Below are 20,792 nucleotides of genomic sequence, written 5' to 3' on the forward strand. Positions count from 1 at the left end.
ACTAGCCCCGCCCACCTAGCTGCCTACTTACCTCTGTAACACTGCTGCCCATTGACTGTCATGGGGATGTATCCTGAGACTGGAGATCCTCTGTATATGGGTCCATTCAAGACAAATTGCACAGATGTATGTAAGTAAGTAAGCAGCTGGGAGAGATGGGGGGGGGGGGTAATGCAGATAAGCTTAGAAGGGCTGCAAATAATACCTGGAGATCCTGCCATAAAAATCCTTGTTTAGGCACTTCCTGTTATAGTGTGACAACTCTGTCTTTATTTCTCAATGGCACCCCCACTGTTGTCACCATCAGAAAAGCCATGCAGCCATCGCTGGAGTGCATGCAGGCAGGGAGGTGTGCTGCAAAAAGGCTGCAGGAGATCATTTAAAGAGCATCGCTATCCAGAGTCATTGTTGATGACACGCAGTGCTTTAGCAGACGTAATGTCATTGAGCTTGAGTTGAGATCGATCATTTTGACACGTCGGGTTCCATCGGCAGTTCCATCACCGGTCACCTAGGTCCGAATTCTCACCCAGGCACCGTCATCTACAGTGAAGGCGGCATGAAGGGGCTCGGTGAAGTCCGCCCTGAAAGTGTGCAAATGGCTGATGGGGTTGCTGAGCTGATAGAAGGACAGCTGGCCGGCGTCGTAGTCCAGATATACCAAGAACCTGCGGCAGGTGGATTCGGCGTCCACGGGGCTTTCTACGAAGTTATGCTTCACCGAATATTTGCCGTTGGATTTTTGGAGGCACCAGGATTTGTCGTTGATCCCGATGTAGGAGAGGTGTCCTGTCCTTTCTATGCTGGGATAGGCCACCCCTATCATCCAGTCCCCGGTGCCACTGGCCTCCACCTCCCAGGCGTGCCGGCCGATGGAAAAGCTCCTGCCGCTGAGCGCCTGTGGGCAGTAGAACTTTTCCGGGTTCTCCGGGCGAATCGCGTTCGGACTCGACTTGCACATGGTTTTCCCGTCCCCCAAAATGAAGACGAAGTCCCCCGCGGTTTTGGCGTTGAAAGCCAGATCGGAGGACTCCGGAACGTAAAAGCCCCGCCTCACTTTGTTGACGATCCGCAACAGATTCCTGTGCAGAGTCACGAGGACGAAGACTTCGTCCAGTTCTTGCCCATCCGGTTCGTCGCTTATTTTCCTCGCGGCCTCCTGCGCCAGGCAAGCGGTGGAGTTGTCGAACTTCTGACCCCGCATGACCTCCAGCGGGTCGGCCGTTCGGCACAGCTCCTCCGTGTAGGATATCTGCTTGGAGAGAGTCTCCATCTTGACCTCCAGCTCTTGGACCTGCTGGCGGATGGAGTCCGTGACCTTCTGCCGCCGCTCGCGGACCTCCTGGACCATCTGCCTCTCTAGAGCTTCCAGCTGCTCCCTCATGTCCGTAAAGAAGGACGACATGTTGTCGGCGATCGCCGTTCCTTTAATGTCGGCGTCGGTGATTTGCTCCTGCAGTCTCTCCATCCTTTTCCGGGTCCTCTCTTCCCTCAGCCGACGTTTCCTCAGAGCGTTCTCCAGCTTCTCCTTCTGCTTCTCGGAAGCGTCGAGGAGAGTCTCCGCCGCGTGCCCCTTGTGGTCTCCGACGACCAGGCAGTGGTGACAGACGGTGGAAGCGTCCTCGGAGCAGTAGTGGGTCAGGGGCTCCATGTGGACGGGGCACTTCCTGTCATGAAGGGAGTCCGTGGGTTCGCAGAGGTCGTGTTCACTGGAACTGGTGTGCACCTGCAGGTGCTCGGGGCACATGGAGGCGTCGCAGGTCCTGCAGGTCTTGGCGGCAGGTACCTGGGAGCGGATGCAGTAGGTGCAGAAGACGGGACCTCCCGCGGGCCATCCTGGAGAGATCTGACCTGCACCTGGTCTGCCCCTCAGTGTCACGGTACGAATGCGGCGTGTCGGCTCTCGGAGATCAGCCGATGTCATCGTGGAAGAGAGCTGAGAGCAATTAACCTGCAAGACAATGTGCTGCTGCTAGAAATACACCAGAATCTTGCTCTTCCTCATACTGCAGGAAAATCAGGGATTTCCCCTTCAAAGCTGGGACTTTCCTGCATTAGAATCACAAAGACACGAAGAAAACATTATTTCCTGCCCTGAAGTGGATACACTTTTGATGGCAGATAATAGTCGTCACAATTGGTCCCTGAAATAATAAAAAAGAGACTTATTACAGTATCAAGAAAAGAGACTTATTACAGTATTAAAAAAAGAGTCTTATTACAGTATCAAGAAAATAGACTTATTACAGTATCAAGAAAAGAGACTTATTACAGTATTTAAAAAAAGAGACTTATTACAGTATCAAGAAAAGAAACTTATAGTATCAAAAAAATTTTTATTACGGTATCAAGAAAATAGACTTATTACAGTATCAAGAAAAGAGACGTATTACAGTATTAAAAAAATATTTATTACAGTACCAAGAAAAGAGACTTACAGTATCAAAAATAGACTTATTACAGTATCAAGAAAAGGGACTTATTACAGTATTAAAAAAAGGAGACTTACATTATCAACAAAAGAAACTTGTAGTATCAAAGAAAAAGAAAATTATTACAATATCAAGAAAAAATACTTATTACCGTATCAAGAAAACAGACTTATTACAGTATTAAAAAAAAGACTTATACATGTGGTCTTGGATTCGAAAGACTCGGAATAAAGTCTTGTTGCACCCCCAAATCCCAGGAGGCTGGGTAAGCGGGTAGTGCCCACAGTTGGCCACTCTCGGTACGAACTATAATCCTTCTCTCCACTGTATCTGCCTTTTCTACCTGATATTGGTGGCTGCGCCCACCTGTAAGCTGATGTTTGTGAACTGATGTTGGTTCCTTATTTGTGTTTTATATTTGCACTGCTCAATAAAAAATAAGAATAAAAAAAAAGACTTATTACAGTGTCAATAAACTTATAGTATCGAAAAAATAAATGTATTACAATAACTTATTACTTGGATTTTATTTCTTTGATTTTCTTTTTCAATAAGTTCACTTGTTGACTCGTAGAGGCTCCATATCAGGTAGGTGCACACGATTGAACATTTTTTATTTGAACTCCGAGAATGGTTGTACGAGGCGTTTCTTGGATGTTACTTTGTACCCTGTTTGTGAAATTTCTCTCTTAGTCACTCAGATCTTTAAAATGTCTACTAAAGATTTATTGGAAGAAGAAGAAATTTACTACGAGTGTAAAAGAATACAGAACAAGCGGCACCACTGAAGAAGCGTGGAAGAACACAAGGACAGGCTACACCACGCACCACCAAAATGACCCCTAACAATGCACAGAAAGAGGGAAATTTATCAAAACTGGAGCAGACACATCTGGAGCAGTCGCCCACGGCAACCAATCAGCTTCTATCTCTCATTTTCAAAGCTTAACTGAACAAACTAAAGAGAGAAGCTGAGTGGTTGCCATAGACAACTGCTCCAGATTCTCTCCACTCCAGTTTTTATCAGTCCCTCTACATGGGGGACAGTTGGGAGGTAGTTGTATACCCCAAACATGGCTTCTATATTCGGCTGAAGGGTGGACGCGTTTCCAGAAGCTGCTTTGTAGTTGGTAGGAGGAGACGCGTTTCGCAGAGCTAAGTCTACTTTTTCAGAACGTATGGAGAGGTTCTGCAAAATATTCAGAAGAATACATCATTAATGTACAGTAACATCGTCTATGAAATAAAACATTCTTGCAGATGAATTCATTATTTCTATAGATTAGCTCACTTGTAGCAATATGACGTCACGTATACAAAAGGTAAATTAAGTAAAATATAACCCACACGAGTCATCTGTAATCAAAGCTTGCATTGTGCATAGGGGGGCATTTGCTTCAGGGCCAAAACACACATTCAATATGAATGGCACCCCAATGCACAGGCATAGCAGCGCACCACAATGCACAGTAACGCGCTACCATGGCGTTGTGGTGCTCTGAATTGCGCAAAATGGTGCCTATCCCTTTTTCTGATGTTTTGATGCATTGCCAGTTTGTATTAATGGGCTGCCTAAGGTAACACACATTAATGTGCAAAAATAGGCGTTTTAGCACACCAGGTTCTGAATGGGCCCTCGCTGTGGACCAATGTCACCAGGACTATGAGCAATGGGAATCCAAAACTTTGCAGTTGTCACCAAAGAAAAAGGTAGGGGGATATTGTTGCCATGGTGCTTATAATTATGACTTATTTGTGTGAGGAATTTGAGGTGGCAGTAGACACTTCATACACTGTAGTGAAATGGTGTCATAATATTACTGTAGCGTGGATGGTATTTTACCTCAGGCTCATTCTTTACTAGAAGAGTCTGAAATACCGTGACCCCGCCGCCATATTGGTAACTATGGAGAAGCGCAGAGGTCACACCCACACGCCCCTTCCCTAACAACCGCGTTCTCCGTGAAAGGGGCGTGGCCGGCCACTCTGCGCAAGCGCAGTATGCCGATCCGCCAACTGAAGGGCGCCGCTGGATTGTTGATTGCTTCGCTCGGACTTTACGGGCTCCGCGTGTCGTGCCACTGCCGCCCGGCCAATTACAAAGCTACCTGCGTGCCCAGCAGGTAAGAGTGTGTGCAACCCCCTCAGCGCCCTGCCAATCCAACACCGCGCTGTGCGTGACTGACACCTGTGCCAGCCAATCAGGTCCCGGATAGCTCATGGGTGGGGTGCTGCAGGTGTGACAGCTGTCGGTGGAACTACAAGTCCCAGGGAAAAAAGTGTGTATTGTTCACTATTTTGCGAAGCAGGGCATGCTGGGACTTGTAGTTGCATGTCAACTAGACAATATCCAATTAGCAGTGAGTGTCACAGGCCAGGGATCCATTTCAGCTCTCACCTGAGGAACTGCGCATGCTGCCCTTGCTGGTTGCTATGCTTTACCTTGCCATCCCTGCTGGTACCCATGGTTTACCCTGCCATTGTAGCTGGTTGCTATGGGCTACCTTGCTGCTTTACACTGTGAGCCTAGCTGGTTGCTATGGGTTACTCTGCTCTGTCCAGCCGTTGGCATTATAAACTAAATTGCATTATGTGCTTGGGGTGAAAACACACTCAGCAATCCAACTTCCTGTCCATCTGCTTTCTCCCCAGCTGTATCAACCATTTAATGGAGGGAACGCATGAATTATTGATGGTGGAACCCGTCCTTCTCATGTACACACCAGGCGGCTCCATAGTAAGATGGGCCCGGTGTGTATTACAATACGTGAACTCCACCCTGGGTGTGCTGAGCAGGAAACACTTGGTTTCTCTTTCCATGGAAAAATCTGCTTTCGTTCTTTCACAAAGTTTGTCCGTTTACATCCACAAAGTTCTGCTTTGTTTATATATATATATTTGTCTTTTTATTGTATATAGGTTTCATTTTATCAAAATATTCCCATCGGAAGGCAGCCAATCAGTCTCCCTCAAACAATGTTATTGGTTGCTAGGACACAGGTGGACCCAAGGATGCCAGCTTCCTAACAACCAATCAGGCTCGGCCATACAACGTCATTGGTTGCTAGGACGCAGATGGACCCAAGGATACCAGCTTCCTACCAACCAATTAGGCTTGGCCACACAATTTAATTGGTTGCTAGGACACAGATGGACCCACGGATGCCAGCTTCCTAAGAAACAATCAGGCTCGGCTACACAATGTCATTGGTTGATAGGACGCAGATGGATCCAAGGATGCCAACAACCAATCAGGCTCGGCCACGCAATGTCATTGCTTGCTAGGACGCAGATGGACCCACGGATGCCAGCTTCCTAGTAACTACTCAGGCTGGCCACACAACGTTATTGGTTGTTAGGAAGCAGATGGACCCACGGATGCCAGCTTCCTAACAACCAATCAGGCTCGGCCATACAATGTTATTGGTTGCTATGACGCACGGATGCCAGCTTCCTAGTAACCAATCAGGCTCGGCCGCCCAACGTTTTTGGTTGTTAGGACGGAGATGGACCCATGGATGCCAGCTTCCTAACCGGCCATACAATGTTATTGGTCGGATGCCAGCTTCCTACCAACCAATTAGGCCACACAACCTTATTGGTTGCTAAGATGTACGTGGACCCACGAATGCCAGCATCCTAGTAACCAATCAGGCTTGGCCACACAACGTCATTGGTTGCTAGGATGCAGATGGACCCAAGGATGCCAGCATCCAAGCAAACATTGGATCCTCGCCACACAGCGTCCATGAGCCTGTTCACAAGGCGGGCTTTGTGACAGCTTTAGGTCCATGTTTATGATATGTACTCTTCTAAAGGGTGTCTGCACCACTCCTTCTAAACTGCAGGAGGTGAGTCACTATAAGGAGGGGGCATGCATGTGCTTTGTGTGGGAGGCCTAATATCGATGGGACATGTAGTCCTGAGGGAGGTGGTCATGTGACCTTTTGTGTGACGTGCTCTTTTCTCACTACGTGGACGGTGACTCTCCCCGGCCTGGCTCAGGAAGAGAGGTGATCAGACCGGTTCTTCATTCACACAACCTCTTCCCGCACACTTTGTGCGTCACCTGTGCGTCACCTGGACTTTCCACTGTTGTCAGATTTCAGTGCTAAGTCAGAGCGACGAGGTGTGAACAGTGAGCATGATGGACGCCTGACGACTGTGAGAGAACCTGCAGAGGTGAGTGTCATGTCCATCGTCCTCCATCCATTACGAGTCCGTCCATGGAAACTGATATGTGATGCTGGAGAGTTAAAACCCCCGAAAGTCTCTTCTACCTCTTGGGGACTTTATTGATGAGATCTCTGCATTTCCAGGTCTGCTGTGCCGATTATGAGGGGCCCCCACCATCCCTGAGCTGAGTTCCCGGGTCTGTACACCCACTGTGCCCATTATGAGGGGCCCCCACCATCCCTGTGCTGAGTTCCGGGGTCTGTACACCCGCTGTGCCCATTGAGGGGCCCCACCATCCCTGTGCTGAGTTCCGGCGTCTGTACACCTGCTGTGCCCATTATGAGGGGCTCCCACCATCCCTGTGCTGAGTTCCGGGGTCTGTACCCCCGCTGTGCCCATTGAGGGGCCCCACCATCCCTGTGCTGAGTTCCGGGGTCTGTACCCCCGCTGTGCCCATTGAGGGGCCCCACCATCCCTGTGCTGAGTTCCGGGGTCTGTACCCCCGCTGTGCCCATTGAGGGGCCCCACCATCCCTGTGCTGAGTTCCGGGGTCTGTACCCCCGCTGTGCCCATTGAGGGGCCCCACCATCCCTGTGCTGAGTTCCGGGGTCTGTACCCCCGCTGTGCCCATTGAGGGGCCCCACCATCCCTGTGCTGAGTTCCCGGGTCTGTACACCTGCTGGGCCCATTATGAGGATCTCCCGTTCTCCATGTTGGATTCTTTGTTCACTTATTATAGAGAATTTAACAAGAGGAGTTGGAACACCCAAAACTCTCCGGTGATCGGGATCTGAGTCCTCAAAAGTTATAGGAAGTCAGTAGATGACTCCGCCCACCAGGTGACTCCACCCACCCAGCTCCAACTATGAATGGATTATCACTATGTGTGAGGGGAGGGACACTTTGAAGAGCCCGGTCACACGCTGAATCTATGGGAACGTCCACCATTCAGTGTGTTCTGTGCTTTTTCATTGACAGGAAACAAGTCTGTTGGATGTTTTTTTCCCCTGTGTTTCATTTGTGTGTCACAACCTCAACTTCCTGTCCCCCGCAGCCAGGAATAGACCCGTGTGATTGTTGGATCGGAGGCACGTGGATGGAGTGGCACAATCTGCCTCGTCTTCTTACCACGAGTTCCATCACAACTCTTGCAGTATTTGTAAGGTGCGAATGCAATCTATATGGCGTTTCAGCTATAGGCCAAGTCTGCGGGGGGGAGGGGATTACACACAACCCTATACCTAAACCCTGGGGACACCAACTGTGAGATCTCCCTCCATGCCTCTATTTTTACCCCCCTTGGAACTTTAGGGTTCCTTCCTCTCTTGATGTGTTCCACCGTTCCTTATGCAAATAGAAATATCCAGCAGAGATGCTGAGAACCCCTCATAATGGGCACAGCGGGTGTACAGACCCGGGGACTCAGCACAGGGATGGTGGGGGCCCTCATAATGGGCACAGCGGGTGCACAGACCCGGGAACTCAGCACAGGGAGGGTGGGGGGCCCTCATAATGGGCACAGCGGGTGCACAGACCCGGGAACTCAGCACAGGGAGGGTGGGGGGCCCTCATAATGGGCACAGCGGGTGCACAGACCCGGGAACTCAGCACAGGGAGGGTGGGGGGCCCTCATAATGGGCACAGCGGGTGCACAGACCCGGGAACTCAGCACAGGGAGGGTGGGGGGCCCTCATAATGGGCACAGCGGGTGCACAGACCCGGGAACTCAGCACAGGGAGGGTGGGGGGCCCTCATAATGGGCACAGCGGGTGCACAGACCCGGGAACTCAGCACAGGGAGGGTGGGGGGCCCTCATAATGGGCACAGCGGGTGCACAGACCCGGGAACTCAGCACAGGGAGGGTGGGGGGCCCTCATAATGGGCACAGCGGGTGCACAGACCCGGGAACTCAGCACAGGGAGGGTGGGGGGCCCTCATAATGGGCACAGCGGGTGCACAGACCCGGGAACTCAGCACAGGGAGGGTGGGGGGCCCTCATAATGGGCACAGCGGGTGCACAGACCCGGGAACTCAGCACAGGGAGGGTGGGGGGCCCTCATAATGGGCACAGCGGGTGCACAGACCCGGGAACTCAGCACAGGGAGGGTGGGGGGCCCTCATAATGGGCACAGCGGGTGCACAGACCCGGGAACTCAGCACAGGGAGGGTGGGGGGCCCTCATAATGGGCACAGCGGGTGCACAGACCCGGGAACTCAGCACAGGGAGGGTGGGGGCCCCTCATAATGGGCACAGCAGGTGTACAGACGCCGGAACTCAGCTCAGGGAAGGTTGGGGCCCCTCATAATGGGCACAGCGGGTGTACAGACCCGGGGACTCAGCACAGGGATGGTGGGGGCCCTCATAATGGGCACAGCGGGTGCACAGACCCGGGAACTCAGCACAGGGATGGGGGGAGCCCCTAATAATGGGCACAGCGGGTGTACAGACCCGGGGACTCAGCACAGGGATGGTGGGGGCCCTCATAATGGGCACAGCGGGTGCACAGACCCGGGAACTCAGCACAGGGATGGGGGGAGCCCCTAATAATGGGCACAGCGGGTGTACAGACCCGGGGACTCAGCACAGGGATGGTGGGGGCCCTCATAATGGGCACAGCGGGTGCACAGACCCGGGAACTCAGCACAGGGATGGGGGGAGCCCCTAATAATGGGCACAGCGGGTGTACAGACCCGGGGACTCAGCACAGGGATGGTGGGGGCCCTCATAATGGGCACAGCGGGTGCACAGACCCGGGAACTCAGCACAGGGATGGGGGGAGCCCCTAATAATGGGCACAGCGGGTGTACAGACCCGGGGACTCAGCACAGGGATGGTGGGGGCCCTCATAATGGGCACAGCGGGTGTACAGACCCGGGAACTCAGTGCAGGGATGGTGGGAGCCCCTCATAATGGGCAGCATGGGTGTGCAGTCATTTCCTGGTGGAAGTTTTAATGTGGTTCCGGCAATGTCAATGTCATTTGTCTTCATAAATTGGGCTCAGCATACGGTCCAAAGAGATATAACAATCTTAATATGATATACATCTAATATAACAATTTTTGATCTTTTGTTCTCCCTCCAGCATCGTATTTGCGTACTGGTACCACAACCGCAGTCGGCAGCCTGCCATGAAGGGTCACGTGAAGTCCCTTACCTCGCCATACCCAGGCTCGCAGGTGGAGAGGTGGCCGGTACCCCCCGGAAAGGTCAGCTGGTCAGTGGATTGGCCGGAGTATCAGCCGGTAGAGTACACGGCCCCCCCTGTGCTGTCACGGCCATTGTGGGCGGATCCTCCGCACAGGTGAGGCATCTAATGTGCAATTTGTATGTACAAAGCCCAACTCCCGAGCTCCAGGCAGCTTCCTCCTCTTGGAACTCTTTAGCTCAAGTATGGGGATTGGTAACGCTGAACTCCAAGCAAATATCGTGTTTTTTTTATTTATGGGACCGGGAGCGACGAGTATTACATCGCTTCCGGCCACTGAGCTGCCATTGCTCGGCTCCTGAATAAAATGTAAAAATAATTTTGACAAATTTTGCTCATTCACGCAAACAAACGTCTGGCGCACCTACGTACGAAAACGTCGATATTTATACGAATCTCTAAACTGATGACCTGTGAATTTTGTTGCCGTTTCACGGACGCACACAATTTTTAACCTGGGCATGTTGGGCATCTATTTACTCGTTTTAAACTCGTCTGCTATTTTATTTTATGTTTTATTTTTTTTAAATGGGTATTTTGTTTTGTGGCACTAAAATTAACTTAAAGGAGAACTATGGGGTCAGGGCTTTTCCCCATAGTTCTCCTTAGGGTAACGGCCCGGGAGGACACAAACTAGCGTCCACCCGTCACCCTAGGCTCAGTATATAGGGAGCTACAGCTCGCGGTATACTGAGACGCCGCAGCTGGAGCGGATCCCGACATCGATGTCGAGATCCGCCCAGCGGCGTGAGTGACAGCTGTCTCTGCCTATCTAGAGGCAGGGGTGTGGAATTCGTATCGCCCGACGCCCGGGACATGTAGTTCCGGGCGCCGGGCAAGACTCATAGTTCTCCTTTTTAAGTGCATTTAAAGAGTCGCGCCATTATCGTGCAACATAACATTTTGCAGCTGCCACCGTTTTATTCTACAGGGAAATGGCTTTCAGAAAATATACTTTATAATGTTTTGAGGGTTTGAAGTTATTTTCAGGCCTAAAAAGTGGATTATAACATGTGCATAAAACAAAAAAGGCCTTGGCAGCGAAGCCCCCTAAAGAAAAGTACTTGTGCAACAAATTTAAACATTTCGCCAACATCCATTATTAAAACATGAAAAAAGAAACCTGGACTTCATGTGGAGGAGGGGCAATGATGAGAAGACTGCTGGGGATGGGACCTCATATGGAGGGGGGTACATTGATGAGAAGACTGCTGGGGATAGGACCTCATATGGAAGTACATTGATGAGAAGACTGCAGAGGATGGGACCTCCATATGGAGGGGGTACATTGATGAGAAGACTGCTGGGGATGGGACCTCCATATGGAGGGGGTACATTGATGAGAAGACTGTTGGGGATTGGACCTCATATGGAAGTACATGGATAGGACCTCATATGGAGGGGGTACATTGATGAGAAGACTGCAGAGGATAGGACCTCATATGGAGGGGGGTACATTGATGAGAAGACTGCTGGGGATAGGACCTCATATGGAGGAGGGGCAGATGAGAAGACTGGTGGGAATAGGACCAGGATGAACATTTAAAGCGGCTCTGAGGGACGTATGAAAAGTTTCAAAGGACCACATGCGGCCCCTGGGCTGCGGGTTGAGCACCAGGGCATCAGTTTTTTGGGGTTATTGCACACTGCTCCCTGGGATGCTGAGTCGAATCATACTGACTGGCTCCTGTATTCGTCTTTCTGCCCCCGGGTTATTGCACGCTGCTCTCTGAGATGCTTTGTAAGCCGCTTTTATGTGAACTGTGGTAATTGTGTCTTGCAGCGAGGAAAGCTTCCACCCGAAGTACAACGCACTAGATGGCCCTGTGCAGAGGACGAGCTTTGAGGGGGTGTACCTGGTAGAAAACGGGAAGCCCAGGTAAGTGCATATAACAGATCTTGTTGTTGAAGTTGTCATCATATTTCACCTCTGATGTGTGTCACAATGTGTTATTGTCAGAAACCCCAAAGGACGGACGGGGGTGACGGGAAGAGGGTTACTAGGCAGGTGGGGACCCAACCATGCAGCCGACCCCATCATAACACGGTGAGTACGCATTTGATTCCTGCTCCACGATAGACGCACATTACGTTTCTTTTATAGCTCACACTTTTGAAGGTGAGACTTTGATAATGTTTCCTTTTTTTGGGGGTACAAATCCCAGTAATGAGTTGTCTCCCACTACAGGTGGAAGAGGAACACTGCAGGAGAGAAAAAGATAGACCCCCGGTCCGGGAAAGCCGTCTTACAGTTTGTGGCCATACAGAGAAAGGATTGTGGCCAGTGGGCTATACCTGGAGTGAGTACACGGCTATCAGACAGGCCGACTCTCACCTGAGATCACCTCATTGGACTGTAATGCTGATATCCTGTATACGATGCATGTTTTTTTTTTTATTACCTAATTGGAATGCAGTTTATGAAACTGTGACTAATTAAACACATACCCGGCAGGCTTAGTCACCTTTTATAGTCAGTTTATTACCCAATAAAAGACTGCAAGGAGGATCCATCATTTCACCTAGTGTCCATCCTTCTGAGGGCAGGGCTGATACCGCTGAGGTCAACTGTGTCCACCAATCAACTTTAAAGCTGACCTCCAGTCAGAACTACAAATGCACCATTGTAACAATGTTCTCTTAAAGGAGAACTATGGGGTCAGGGATTTTCCCCATAGTTCTCCTTAGGGTAACGGGACGACACAAACTAGCGTCCTCCCGTCACCCTAGGCTCAGTATGTAGGGAGCTGCTGCTCGCGGTATACTAAGACACCGCAGCTAAAGCGGATCCTGACAATTGTGCCGGGATCCGCCCAGCTGCGTGACTGACAGCTGGCTCTGCCTATCTAGAGGCAGAGCCAGCTGTACCTGCCCCCTCCCCCGTCCGTTCCGCCAGTCAGCGCTGGTGGATCGGAGCGGGGGGGGGGGCATCCAGCCCCTACCCTGTCACGGCAGAGAGCCGTGACAGGATCGAGAAGTGAGCGAGCGCCGGTATGTGTTTGCTCACCTCCCGATCTACTGAGCCGACCTGTGACAGTCTCATTGTCACAGGTCGGCTAGAACTATGAGGTGAGTGAAAAGCACCCCCTCATAGTTCTCCTTTAACTTAACCTTGAGTCCTTTTATCATATAGCACAACAGCCACTGTAATCAATAGTCTGTAATGTTCTGCTTTCCAGGGCTAACTCTCCCCAATGTCCTGTTTATAAGTGGCCGCTATGCTCTCCCATCGAGCGGGGCCACCAGTCATGTCACCCTCTGTGCCTTTTCCTGATCTGCAGTTATCTTGGGAGGACCTGGGCTGCTGAGTCTCCTACTCATCCACATCTGCATAAAGTCCACCTATTCTTTCTGCCCTCCTCCCCTGAACACACAGAGCCCACACCCCCCCTCCGCAGATGCATACTTACCGAGATCTCATTCACGTAGCCTCCTGCATTTTGTGTACATCCTGTGCTGAAGTCACTACTGGCCATGCCTGCGCAGTAGGGCCCCATAGACTTCTATGAGGCTCATCTATCTTCAGGGAGACGAGCCTCATCATCTAACTGCATTGCATAGAAAAGCAGAATAATGATGTCACTGGGTCTTACAGAACGTGTGTAAAAAATGTCATTGGCATGTTGATGAAGGAAGAAGGGGCGGGGGGTGGACTAGGGAAGGAAAAATATGAGATTATTATTATTATACCGAATTTATATGGAGCCAACAGTTTGCGCAGCGCTTTACACTATAAGGAAGACATTACAATCACAATACAATTCCAGACAAGATGGTAAGGAGGGCCCTGTCCCTGAAGGCTTACAATCTAAAAATGACACCCATGAGGCTCTGTATGTTCTCTGTAAGGATATCATTAATGGAATTGTCCTTTCCCTAACCCCCCATTTTCTTGCAGGGGATGGTGGATCCCGGGGAACTTTTTACAGCGGCGCTGCGAAGGGAATTCTGCGAGGAGGCACTGAACTCTCTGGAGAAGCGCGTAGAAGAGGGGGACACGCAGGAAAGGATTCAGAGCCTTTTCTCACAGGAGCATGTACCGGTATGTCACACCCTTAGATAAACAAGAGGTACAAGTGCTAACACTGGGCCAGGTCATATATGCCGTACCTAAAGTGAACGCATCACCAATGTTTTGTAGTCCTAACACAGGTCCTGTTGTACGGTGACAACGCTGCTCCTCCATGGATACAGTACAGTGAGTGGCCGCTGTCGCCCTAGGACAGGTGGTGGACAGGAAGTGTGTTACACTTTTGGTTTGGATACGCTTTAATGATAACTTGCTTTTAGCCTGCACTGTGTGCGGGGCCTACATGGTTACTGTTGCAGTTACGTCTGTTTGGCTTTTGTGCCATTACTCTGCTCCTTTTCTCTAATGATGGGGATTTCTTAGTAACTGGTGGGATTGGATGCAGTATTTGTCATTGTGAATAGTTGTTGCCTATATAGAAATACATAACGTTGTGTATCTCAATCTGTACCCAGCATGACGGAGAAACAGTGATATGAGCACCGCTGGTATTGGGACGCCTTTACACGCACATGAACTTTAATGGCATCCCAGTCTTAGTCCAAACCGCGGAATATTTATTAGCCAGGAAATGTCACGGAACACCTGAATCCAATGATTTTGAGGGGGAGGGGCGTCCCAATACTTTTGGCAATATAGTGTATGTGGTGTTGTCCTGCGTTTGATTAAACGACATTGTGCATTCCAGATCTACAACGGGTACGTGGATGACCCACGGAACACCGATAATTCTTGGATGGAGACACAAGCGGCCAATTTCCACGACGACACAGGTAGGGATACTGAAACCCAAATCCAAATCTTCCCTTGAGACGCTTCTCTCCACTGACGGCCATCTTTTTTCTTCTCCAACAGGCCACATATTGGATCAGCTTGCGTTGGAGGCGGGTGACGACGCCGGTAAAGTGCACTGGGTGGATATCAACCAAAATTGCAGCCTGTACGCCAGTCATTCCCACTTCATCCAGATTGTGGCTGAGAAGAGAGGGGCACACTGGTAGAGACCCCCATAGGGGATCATACTGGTCACTGGAGGCATCAATATGGCCAGTCTGCTATATTTACCACATTTTTGGCACGAACCAAAGAACTGACTTCAATGTTCCGTTTAACAAAAAAATATCGGTCTTAAAGTTGAGCTCCAGACAAAACATATTTTTGGGTAAGACGGGGAAGAGTTAGAACCTCTGACAGGTTTTTTATTGCTGCTCTTTTGTGGTGGTGCTGACTTGGATGTTTTAAGGGCAGGGGTAGGCAAACTCGGCCCTCCAATGGTTGTGAAACTACAAGTCCCATGAGGCATTGCAAGACTGACAGCCACAGGCATGACTCCCAGAGGCATGTTGGGATTTGTAGCTTAAACACTGCTGGAGTGGCGAGGTTGCCTACCCCTGTTTTAAGGTTAGTTAACACTTTGAGAAACCTGGACGCTGTTCACATGCAATGGGACTATCCAAGATGAGATTTCTTTTAATGTAAGCCGGTATTTTGGTAACGACAGGCCAACATGTTTCAGGGACTCAGATACCCTCTTCTTCAGGGCTGGAGCAGAAGATGGTATCCATCAATATAAACCAATAGCAAAACAGTTCTCAGCCACATTAGACAAACTGCTGTTGGTTTATATTGGTGTATTCTATCTTGTGCTCCATCCCTGGCGAAGGAGGTATTTAGGACTCCAGTCTGTGACGTATTAAAGTGGAAGTAAACCCGCCAATTTTAACCGTTCCCAAAATCTGTTACATTCAAAGCACACCTCTGAGAATAACTGTTACAGTTACCAGTGAATCAACTAGGGATGCACTGATGCCGATACTGCTATTGGTGCCGATACCGAGTATTTGGGCGAGTACTTGTACTCGCCCAAATGCTCTGATACCGGAACTTCGGGTCAGAGGAAGATTTCTCAGCCAATCAGCATAGAGCCAGCTTCCCAGCCAATCAGGAAGCCGGGACGCGGGTAATGACCCGCCTCCTGGGAAGCCGGTATCAGTACTCTGTATCAGCGAGTACTGAAATATAAATATCTGTACTCGATGCTGAAAAAACGGTATCGGTGCATTCCTAGTATCGGTGCATTCCTGGTATCCACTTACTACCTAACTTTCAAGCCTGCAAAAGGCTGATGTCATAGCTGATCACGTGTGCAGCGCCATGGTAGGTGCGGCTCTTGATAGAAGCTAAGATGGCGTCGTCTTCAGCTGTAAAGGAGAGGAGACTTTACTTTCTCTTGAACTGTCTTCATTCCAAGGAGCCCCTTTTTTACATTCTTATTCTTGCAACACAGTCAAAAAATATTTGTGTTTTCTGTCCATCCAGTCCTGAGATTTATGTATCTGCCACACAGCATAGTCCTGTCTGGAAGCAGTGGAGACCTGTTATGTTTTTCTTCAGTACCACTTTCAGGTCTTGTCCATCCCCGAGCCTGTGATTGGTCAGTGAGAGGAGAAGCAGCAGACTGACTAGCCCTTCTCTCTGTCTCTCTCCTCTCACATTCTATCAGCATGTTACCTGTTAACACATGGGCACTGTTGTGCTGCTTGTCCCTCTCTGTCTGAGCTCTGCTGTACAGGGACTGCTAGAGGCTGATTATAAGACAGATTCCGTTCCTCACACTACTTATAATAAAATGCATTTAATGATGACAGAGCTGAATTAACGTTTGTCTTGTATATCTGCCTGGAGTCCAGCTTTACATGACCGCACTTATGCAAATTTCCTTTTTCGTGGCAAGAATGGTTCTATGTTACCCAGAATATGAGTCTTTTGTGTGATATACCCCAGTATGAGGGTCTTTAGTGTTTGTGCTGTGATGGTTCATGTGCGGCTGCTGCGAACGAGCGGCGGATCACTATTTTGCGTCTTAAGCTTAGCCCATTGACCAGTGTGAGGAAAGCGGCCAAACACGGCGCTCCTGCACTTTGGAGTTAACGGCTGTGTAACCTGACGGAGAATTTTCCATCTGTTCTTGGCAGGCAGGAGAAATAATGTATTTTGCAACCTTTGGGCCGGGACGTAATAAAATATTCTGTAAAGGAAATGTTGTCTGTGACTTTCTGTTCTCTTCTCTGGTCGTAAAGCAGCACAAGAGGCTGAATCGCATGGCTGGCCTTTGCAGGCCGAATCAATGCAGAGATCGCTTATTGGCTTTTGCGATGCCGTGGCTGGTCGACATATCTGTATGCCTTTTCCAGACAAGGGGCAGCATGACAGCCAGGAAAGTAGCATTTGCAGAATGAGAGATGTCAATGGCAGCCTTTATGTCTCCTTTAAAGGTCACCTTTTAAATCTCGGTATGGCAGGAGGCTACGTGGCGACCGGAATGCCGGATCTGGAAAAAAAAAAAAGGTTTTGCCTAAAGATACGCTTTAATGGCATGCGCGGTTCCTGCTCCGCACCGCCCTCACGTATAATAAATCATGGTCTTATCTCCATATCGGCTGCCCACTGCTGCTATATTCCACCTCCTCTATATAGGCTGCACCAGGGATGGGCAGGGAAAAGCCAAAACTCCCTGACCCTAGGCTGCCGCCCAAACAGGTTCTGTCCATGTGTGATCAGGTGAGCGGGCATATACCTGCCCAAGAATGCAGGTGGGTGTGTTTGTATTCGAGATAGGGAGTTAACCTCTCAGCTGCCTGGGAGCAGCCTGTTTCTTCTGCACAGGGACCGTGAGAATCGGCTCCAGGAGGTTTGACATCACACCTGAGCCCCGTGACATCAGAAGAGTTCAGTGTCCAGCGCTGGGAGCTCTGCAGAGCTGACACACTGCTGGCCTTAAACTGCTGATTCTGTTCTTTTATCCTGCTGATGCTCGGCATTCCCTTCCAGTCCGGAGAGCAAGCAGAAAGATGGCAAAATACAGTGCCGGGACAAATACAATGTGGCGTGTTTGCAGTGTACTGAGAGAGAGGCCAGGGGCAGATACGCTGTGACCAGAGAGGGTAGAGGAGACGGTGCCCTGCCAGGAGAGGAGCCAGGAATCTGTGCCAGGAAAAGGACTGGAATTCTGTGCCAGTAAAGGAGCCATAAATCTGTGCCAGGAGAAGAGCTGGAATTCTGTGCCAGGAGAGGGGCCAGAAATCTGTGCCAGGAGAAGAGCTGGAATTCTGTGCCAGGAGAAGAGCTGGAATTCTGTACCAGGAGAGGGGCCAGAAATCTGTGCCAGGAGAAGAGCTGGAATTCTGTGCCAGGAAAAGGACTGGAATTCTGTGCCAGGAGAAGAGCTGGAATTCTGTGCCAGGAGAGGGGCCAGAAATCTGTGCCAGGAGAGGGGCTGGAATTCTGTACCAGGAGAAAAGCTGGGAATTTACCAGAAGACCTGGGAATCTGTGACAGGAGAGGAGCTGACTTTTCTTCCAAGGTAAGGAACCAGTACAGTGTACCAGGGAAATGAGAGGGTATCGTGATCTAAGAGCACAGCAAGTGCCCAATATCGGGACACTAGGCTGCACTCTACTAGAAGAGGAAAAGGTATCCAGTGCCAAGACAGCACAGATGTATACAATCCGATATGAGAAGAGAATGTGCCCAGTGCCAGGACAGTACCAGAAGAGAAGGTACACAGTACCAGGACAGTATAGATGTGCACAGCCCAGCACCAGGATGGTATATGTGTGTGTGTATAATATATATATATGGGACAGTATAGATGTACACAGTCTTGTACCAGGAGTGAAGGCAACCAGTACCAGAAGAGAAGGTGCTCAGCGTCATGACAGTATAGATGTACAAAGTCTGATACAAGACAAGAAGATACATAGTGCCAGGACAGTATAGATATACACAGCCCAGTACCAAACGAGGAGGTGCCCAGTGTCAGGACAGTACCAGTAAAGAAGGTGCCCAGTGTCGGGACAGTACCAGAAGAGAAGGTACCCAGTGCCAGGACAGTATACATGTACACAGTCCAATAAGAGAAGAGAAGGCACCCATGCCAGCACAGTATCAGAAGACATGGTGCCCGGCAACAGGACAGTATAGGTGTACACAGTCCAGTACCAGGAGAGAAGGTGCCCAGTGCCAGGACAGTATACATGTACACAGTTGGAACCAGAAGAGAAGGCACCCAGTGGCAGTTAAGTACCAGAAGACATGGTGCCCGGCAACAGGACAGTATAGGTGTACACAGTGCAGTACCAGGAGAGAAGGTGCCCAGTGCCAGGACAGTACCAGGAGAGAAGGTGCCCAGTGCAAGGACAATATAGAGGTACACAGTCCCATAAGAGAAGAGGAGGTACCCAGTGCCAGGACAGTATACATGTACACAGTTTGGTACCAGAAGAGAAGGTACCCAGTGGCAGTCCAGTACCAGGAGAAATGGTGCCTGGCACAGGACAGTATAGGTGTACACAGTCCAGTACCAGGAGGGAAAGTGCCCAGTGACGGGACAGTATAGCTATACACACCCGAATAGGGTGTTCAGGGGCTTGGAGGGTTTTAATACCTTTATTTTCGACGGAGACCAGTGAATGGCACATCATCAACTTTTCAACTTATTTAAGGTTAACCAATACCCACCTGTGCAGATTGTATGTGTATAGACCTCAGACCAAAGCGAATATTGTTCCAGATGTGAATCCATTGACTGTACAAAACTCTATTCCTAACTACAGATCTGTATCCTATGTCTGCGGGTTCCCCAGGGTTAAAGTTAGTGAATCTATGACCAGCACATCATTACTGCACATCAAAAGATCATACGTGCTATTAACATGAATGTCATATACATAATGACAACAAACATTCTCTCATGTATGATTTGATGACGCGGATATTTTTAGGTACTGCAACCTTTTGATCCAGTAACCCATTTCAGTCCTGCGGGAGCCAATAAAATAATAAAATGTGGACCAACTACATGTTTATAGGCAACATTTACAGACTTTCAGCTAACTAATCAATTTTAACTAATAAAAAAAAACCAAAAGCAATTGAAATAGGTCAACACGACTAATGTGGTTTCCCCAAATTGAACTGAAAATACAACTTTTATTGACTTCTGCAGTCTCAAGCTGCCCACACACCTTACGACTATCGGCCGATTTTCGTATGCGATCGCGTTTTCATCCGATATTCGTAAGGTTGATGGTCAGTGTACAACTGCAAATACTGTACAATCGATCGACTTTTGACTAACCAGCAGGTTAGAAAACGTTGATCGATTTCGTACGATTTTCGCTAAGGTTGGTGGCGTTTCCGTACGTCCAAATTCGTATGATCCACACTGCACATGCGCAGACGGAAATACGTGCGGTCGATTACCGAAATTCGTCCAGGTGCTTCCTTCTAATTACCGCTGATACAACCTTGCAATGATCGGGGCAGGATGGGGCCGCCGTAGGAAAATCGTACGACGGTTCGATCGTCGGCTGAAAAGTTTCGTACTATAATCGTGCAGTGTATGGGTACCTTATGAATGATTCAACCCCCTAATCGGAATCCCTCACAAGATCACACATCTGCAGAACCATTGTTGTCTCAATTACACCTGATACAACTAATCAAGGGCTTCATAAATTACACCAGCTGTGCCTGAACTAGAACACATGAAATACCTGGACTGGCTCGGCCTTTGTCACCAATAACGGCATGTTAGAAATATGGCGAAGTCAAAAGAATGGTCAAAAAAAAGTTACGAGAAGAGACCATCGCCCTTCACAAACAAGGAACAGGATACAAAAAGATAGCGTAGGCACTGAATGTTCCGTTGGAAGCGTAGTACACAAGTTCAACGTTAAAGGAGAAGTATGAGGCGAGTGCTTTTCACTCACCTCATAGCTCTAGCCGACCAGTGACAATGAGACTGTCACAGGTCGGCTCAGTAGATCGGGAAGTGAGCGAACACATACCGGCGCTCGCTCACTTCTCGATCCTGTCACTGGAGAGAGCCGTGACTGGATTCCCCCCTCCCCGCTCCGATCCTCCAGCGCTGACTGGCGGAACGG

At 49.6% G+C, this 20,792-nt stretch overlaps 2 protein-coding genes across 2 annotated transcripts; one reads left to right on the forward strand and one right to left on the reverse strand.

Annotated features, from left to right (window-relative positions):
• Window positions 1-511: 511 nt before the first annotated feature.
• On the reverse strand, window positions 512-1,924 carry LOC108789144 (tripartite motif-containing protein 16-like). The gene has a single exon (XM_018559081.1). It carries the CDS (start codon window positions 1,922-1,924, stop codon window positions 512-514), a length of 1,413 nt encoding a protein of 470 aa, XP_018414583.1.
• A 7,767-nt stretch (window positions 1,925-9,691) lies between these two features.
• On the forward strand, window positions 9,692-14,862 carry NUDT9 (nudix hydrolase 9). Its single transcript, XM_018559108.1, has 7 exons — window positions 9,692-9,911; window positions 11,599-11,694; window positions 11,776-11,862; window positions 12,004-12,115; window positions 13,714-13,857; window positions 14,534-14,618; window positions 14,701-14,862. Exons 1-7 carry the CDS (start codon window positions 9,739-9,741, stop codon window positions 14,844-14,846), a joined length of 843 nt encoding a protein of 280 aa, XP_018414610.1. The 5' UTR covers window positions 9,692-9,738; the 3' UTR covers window positions 14,847-14,862.
• The last annotated feature ends 5,930 nt before the right edge of the window (window positions 14,863-20,792 follow it).

This window comes from Nanorana parkeri, unplaced genomic scaffold (genome assembly GCF_000935625.1).
Source record: "Nanorana parkeri isolate BGI_ZX_2015 unplaced genomic scaffold, ASM93562v1 scaffold379, whole genome shotgun sequence".
NCBI lineage: Eukaryota > Metazoa > Chordata > Amphibia > Anura > Dicroglossidae > Nanorana > Nanorana parkeri.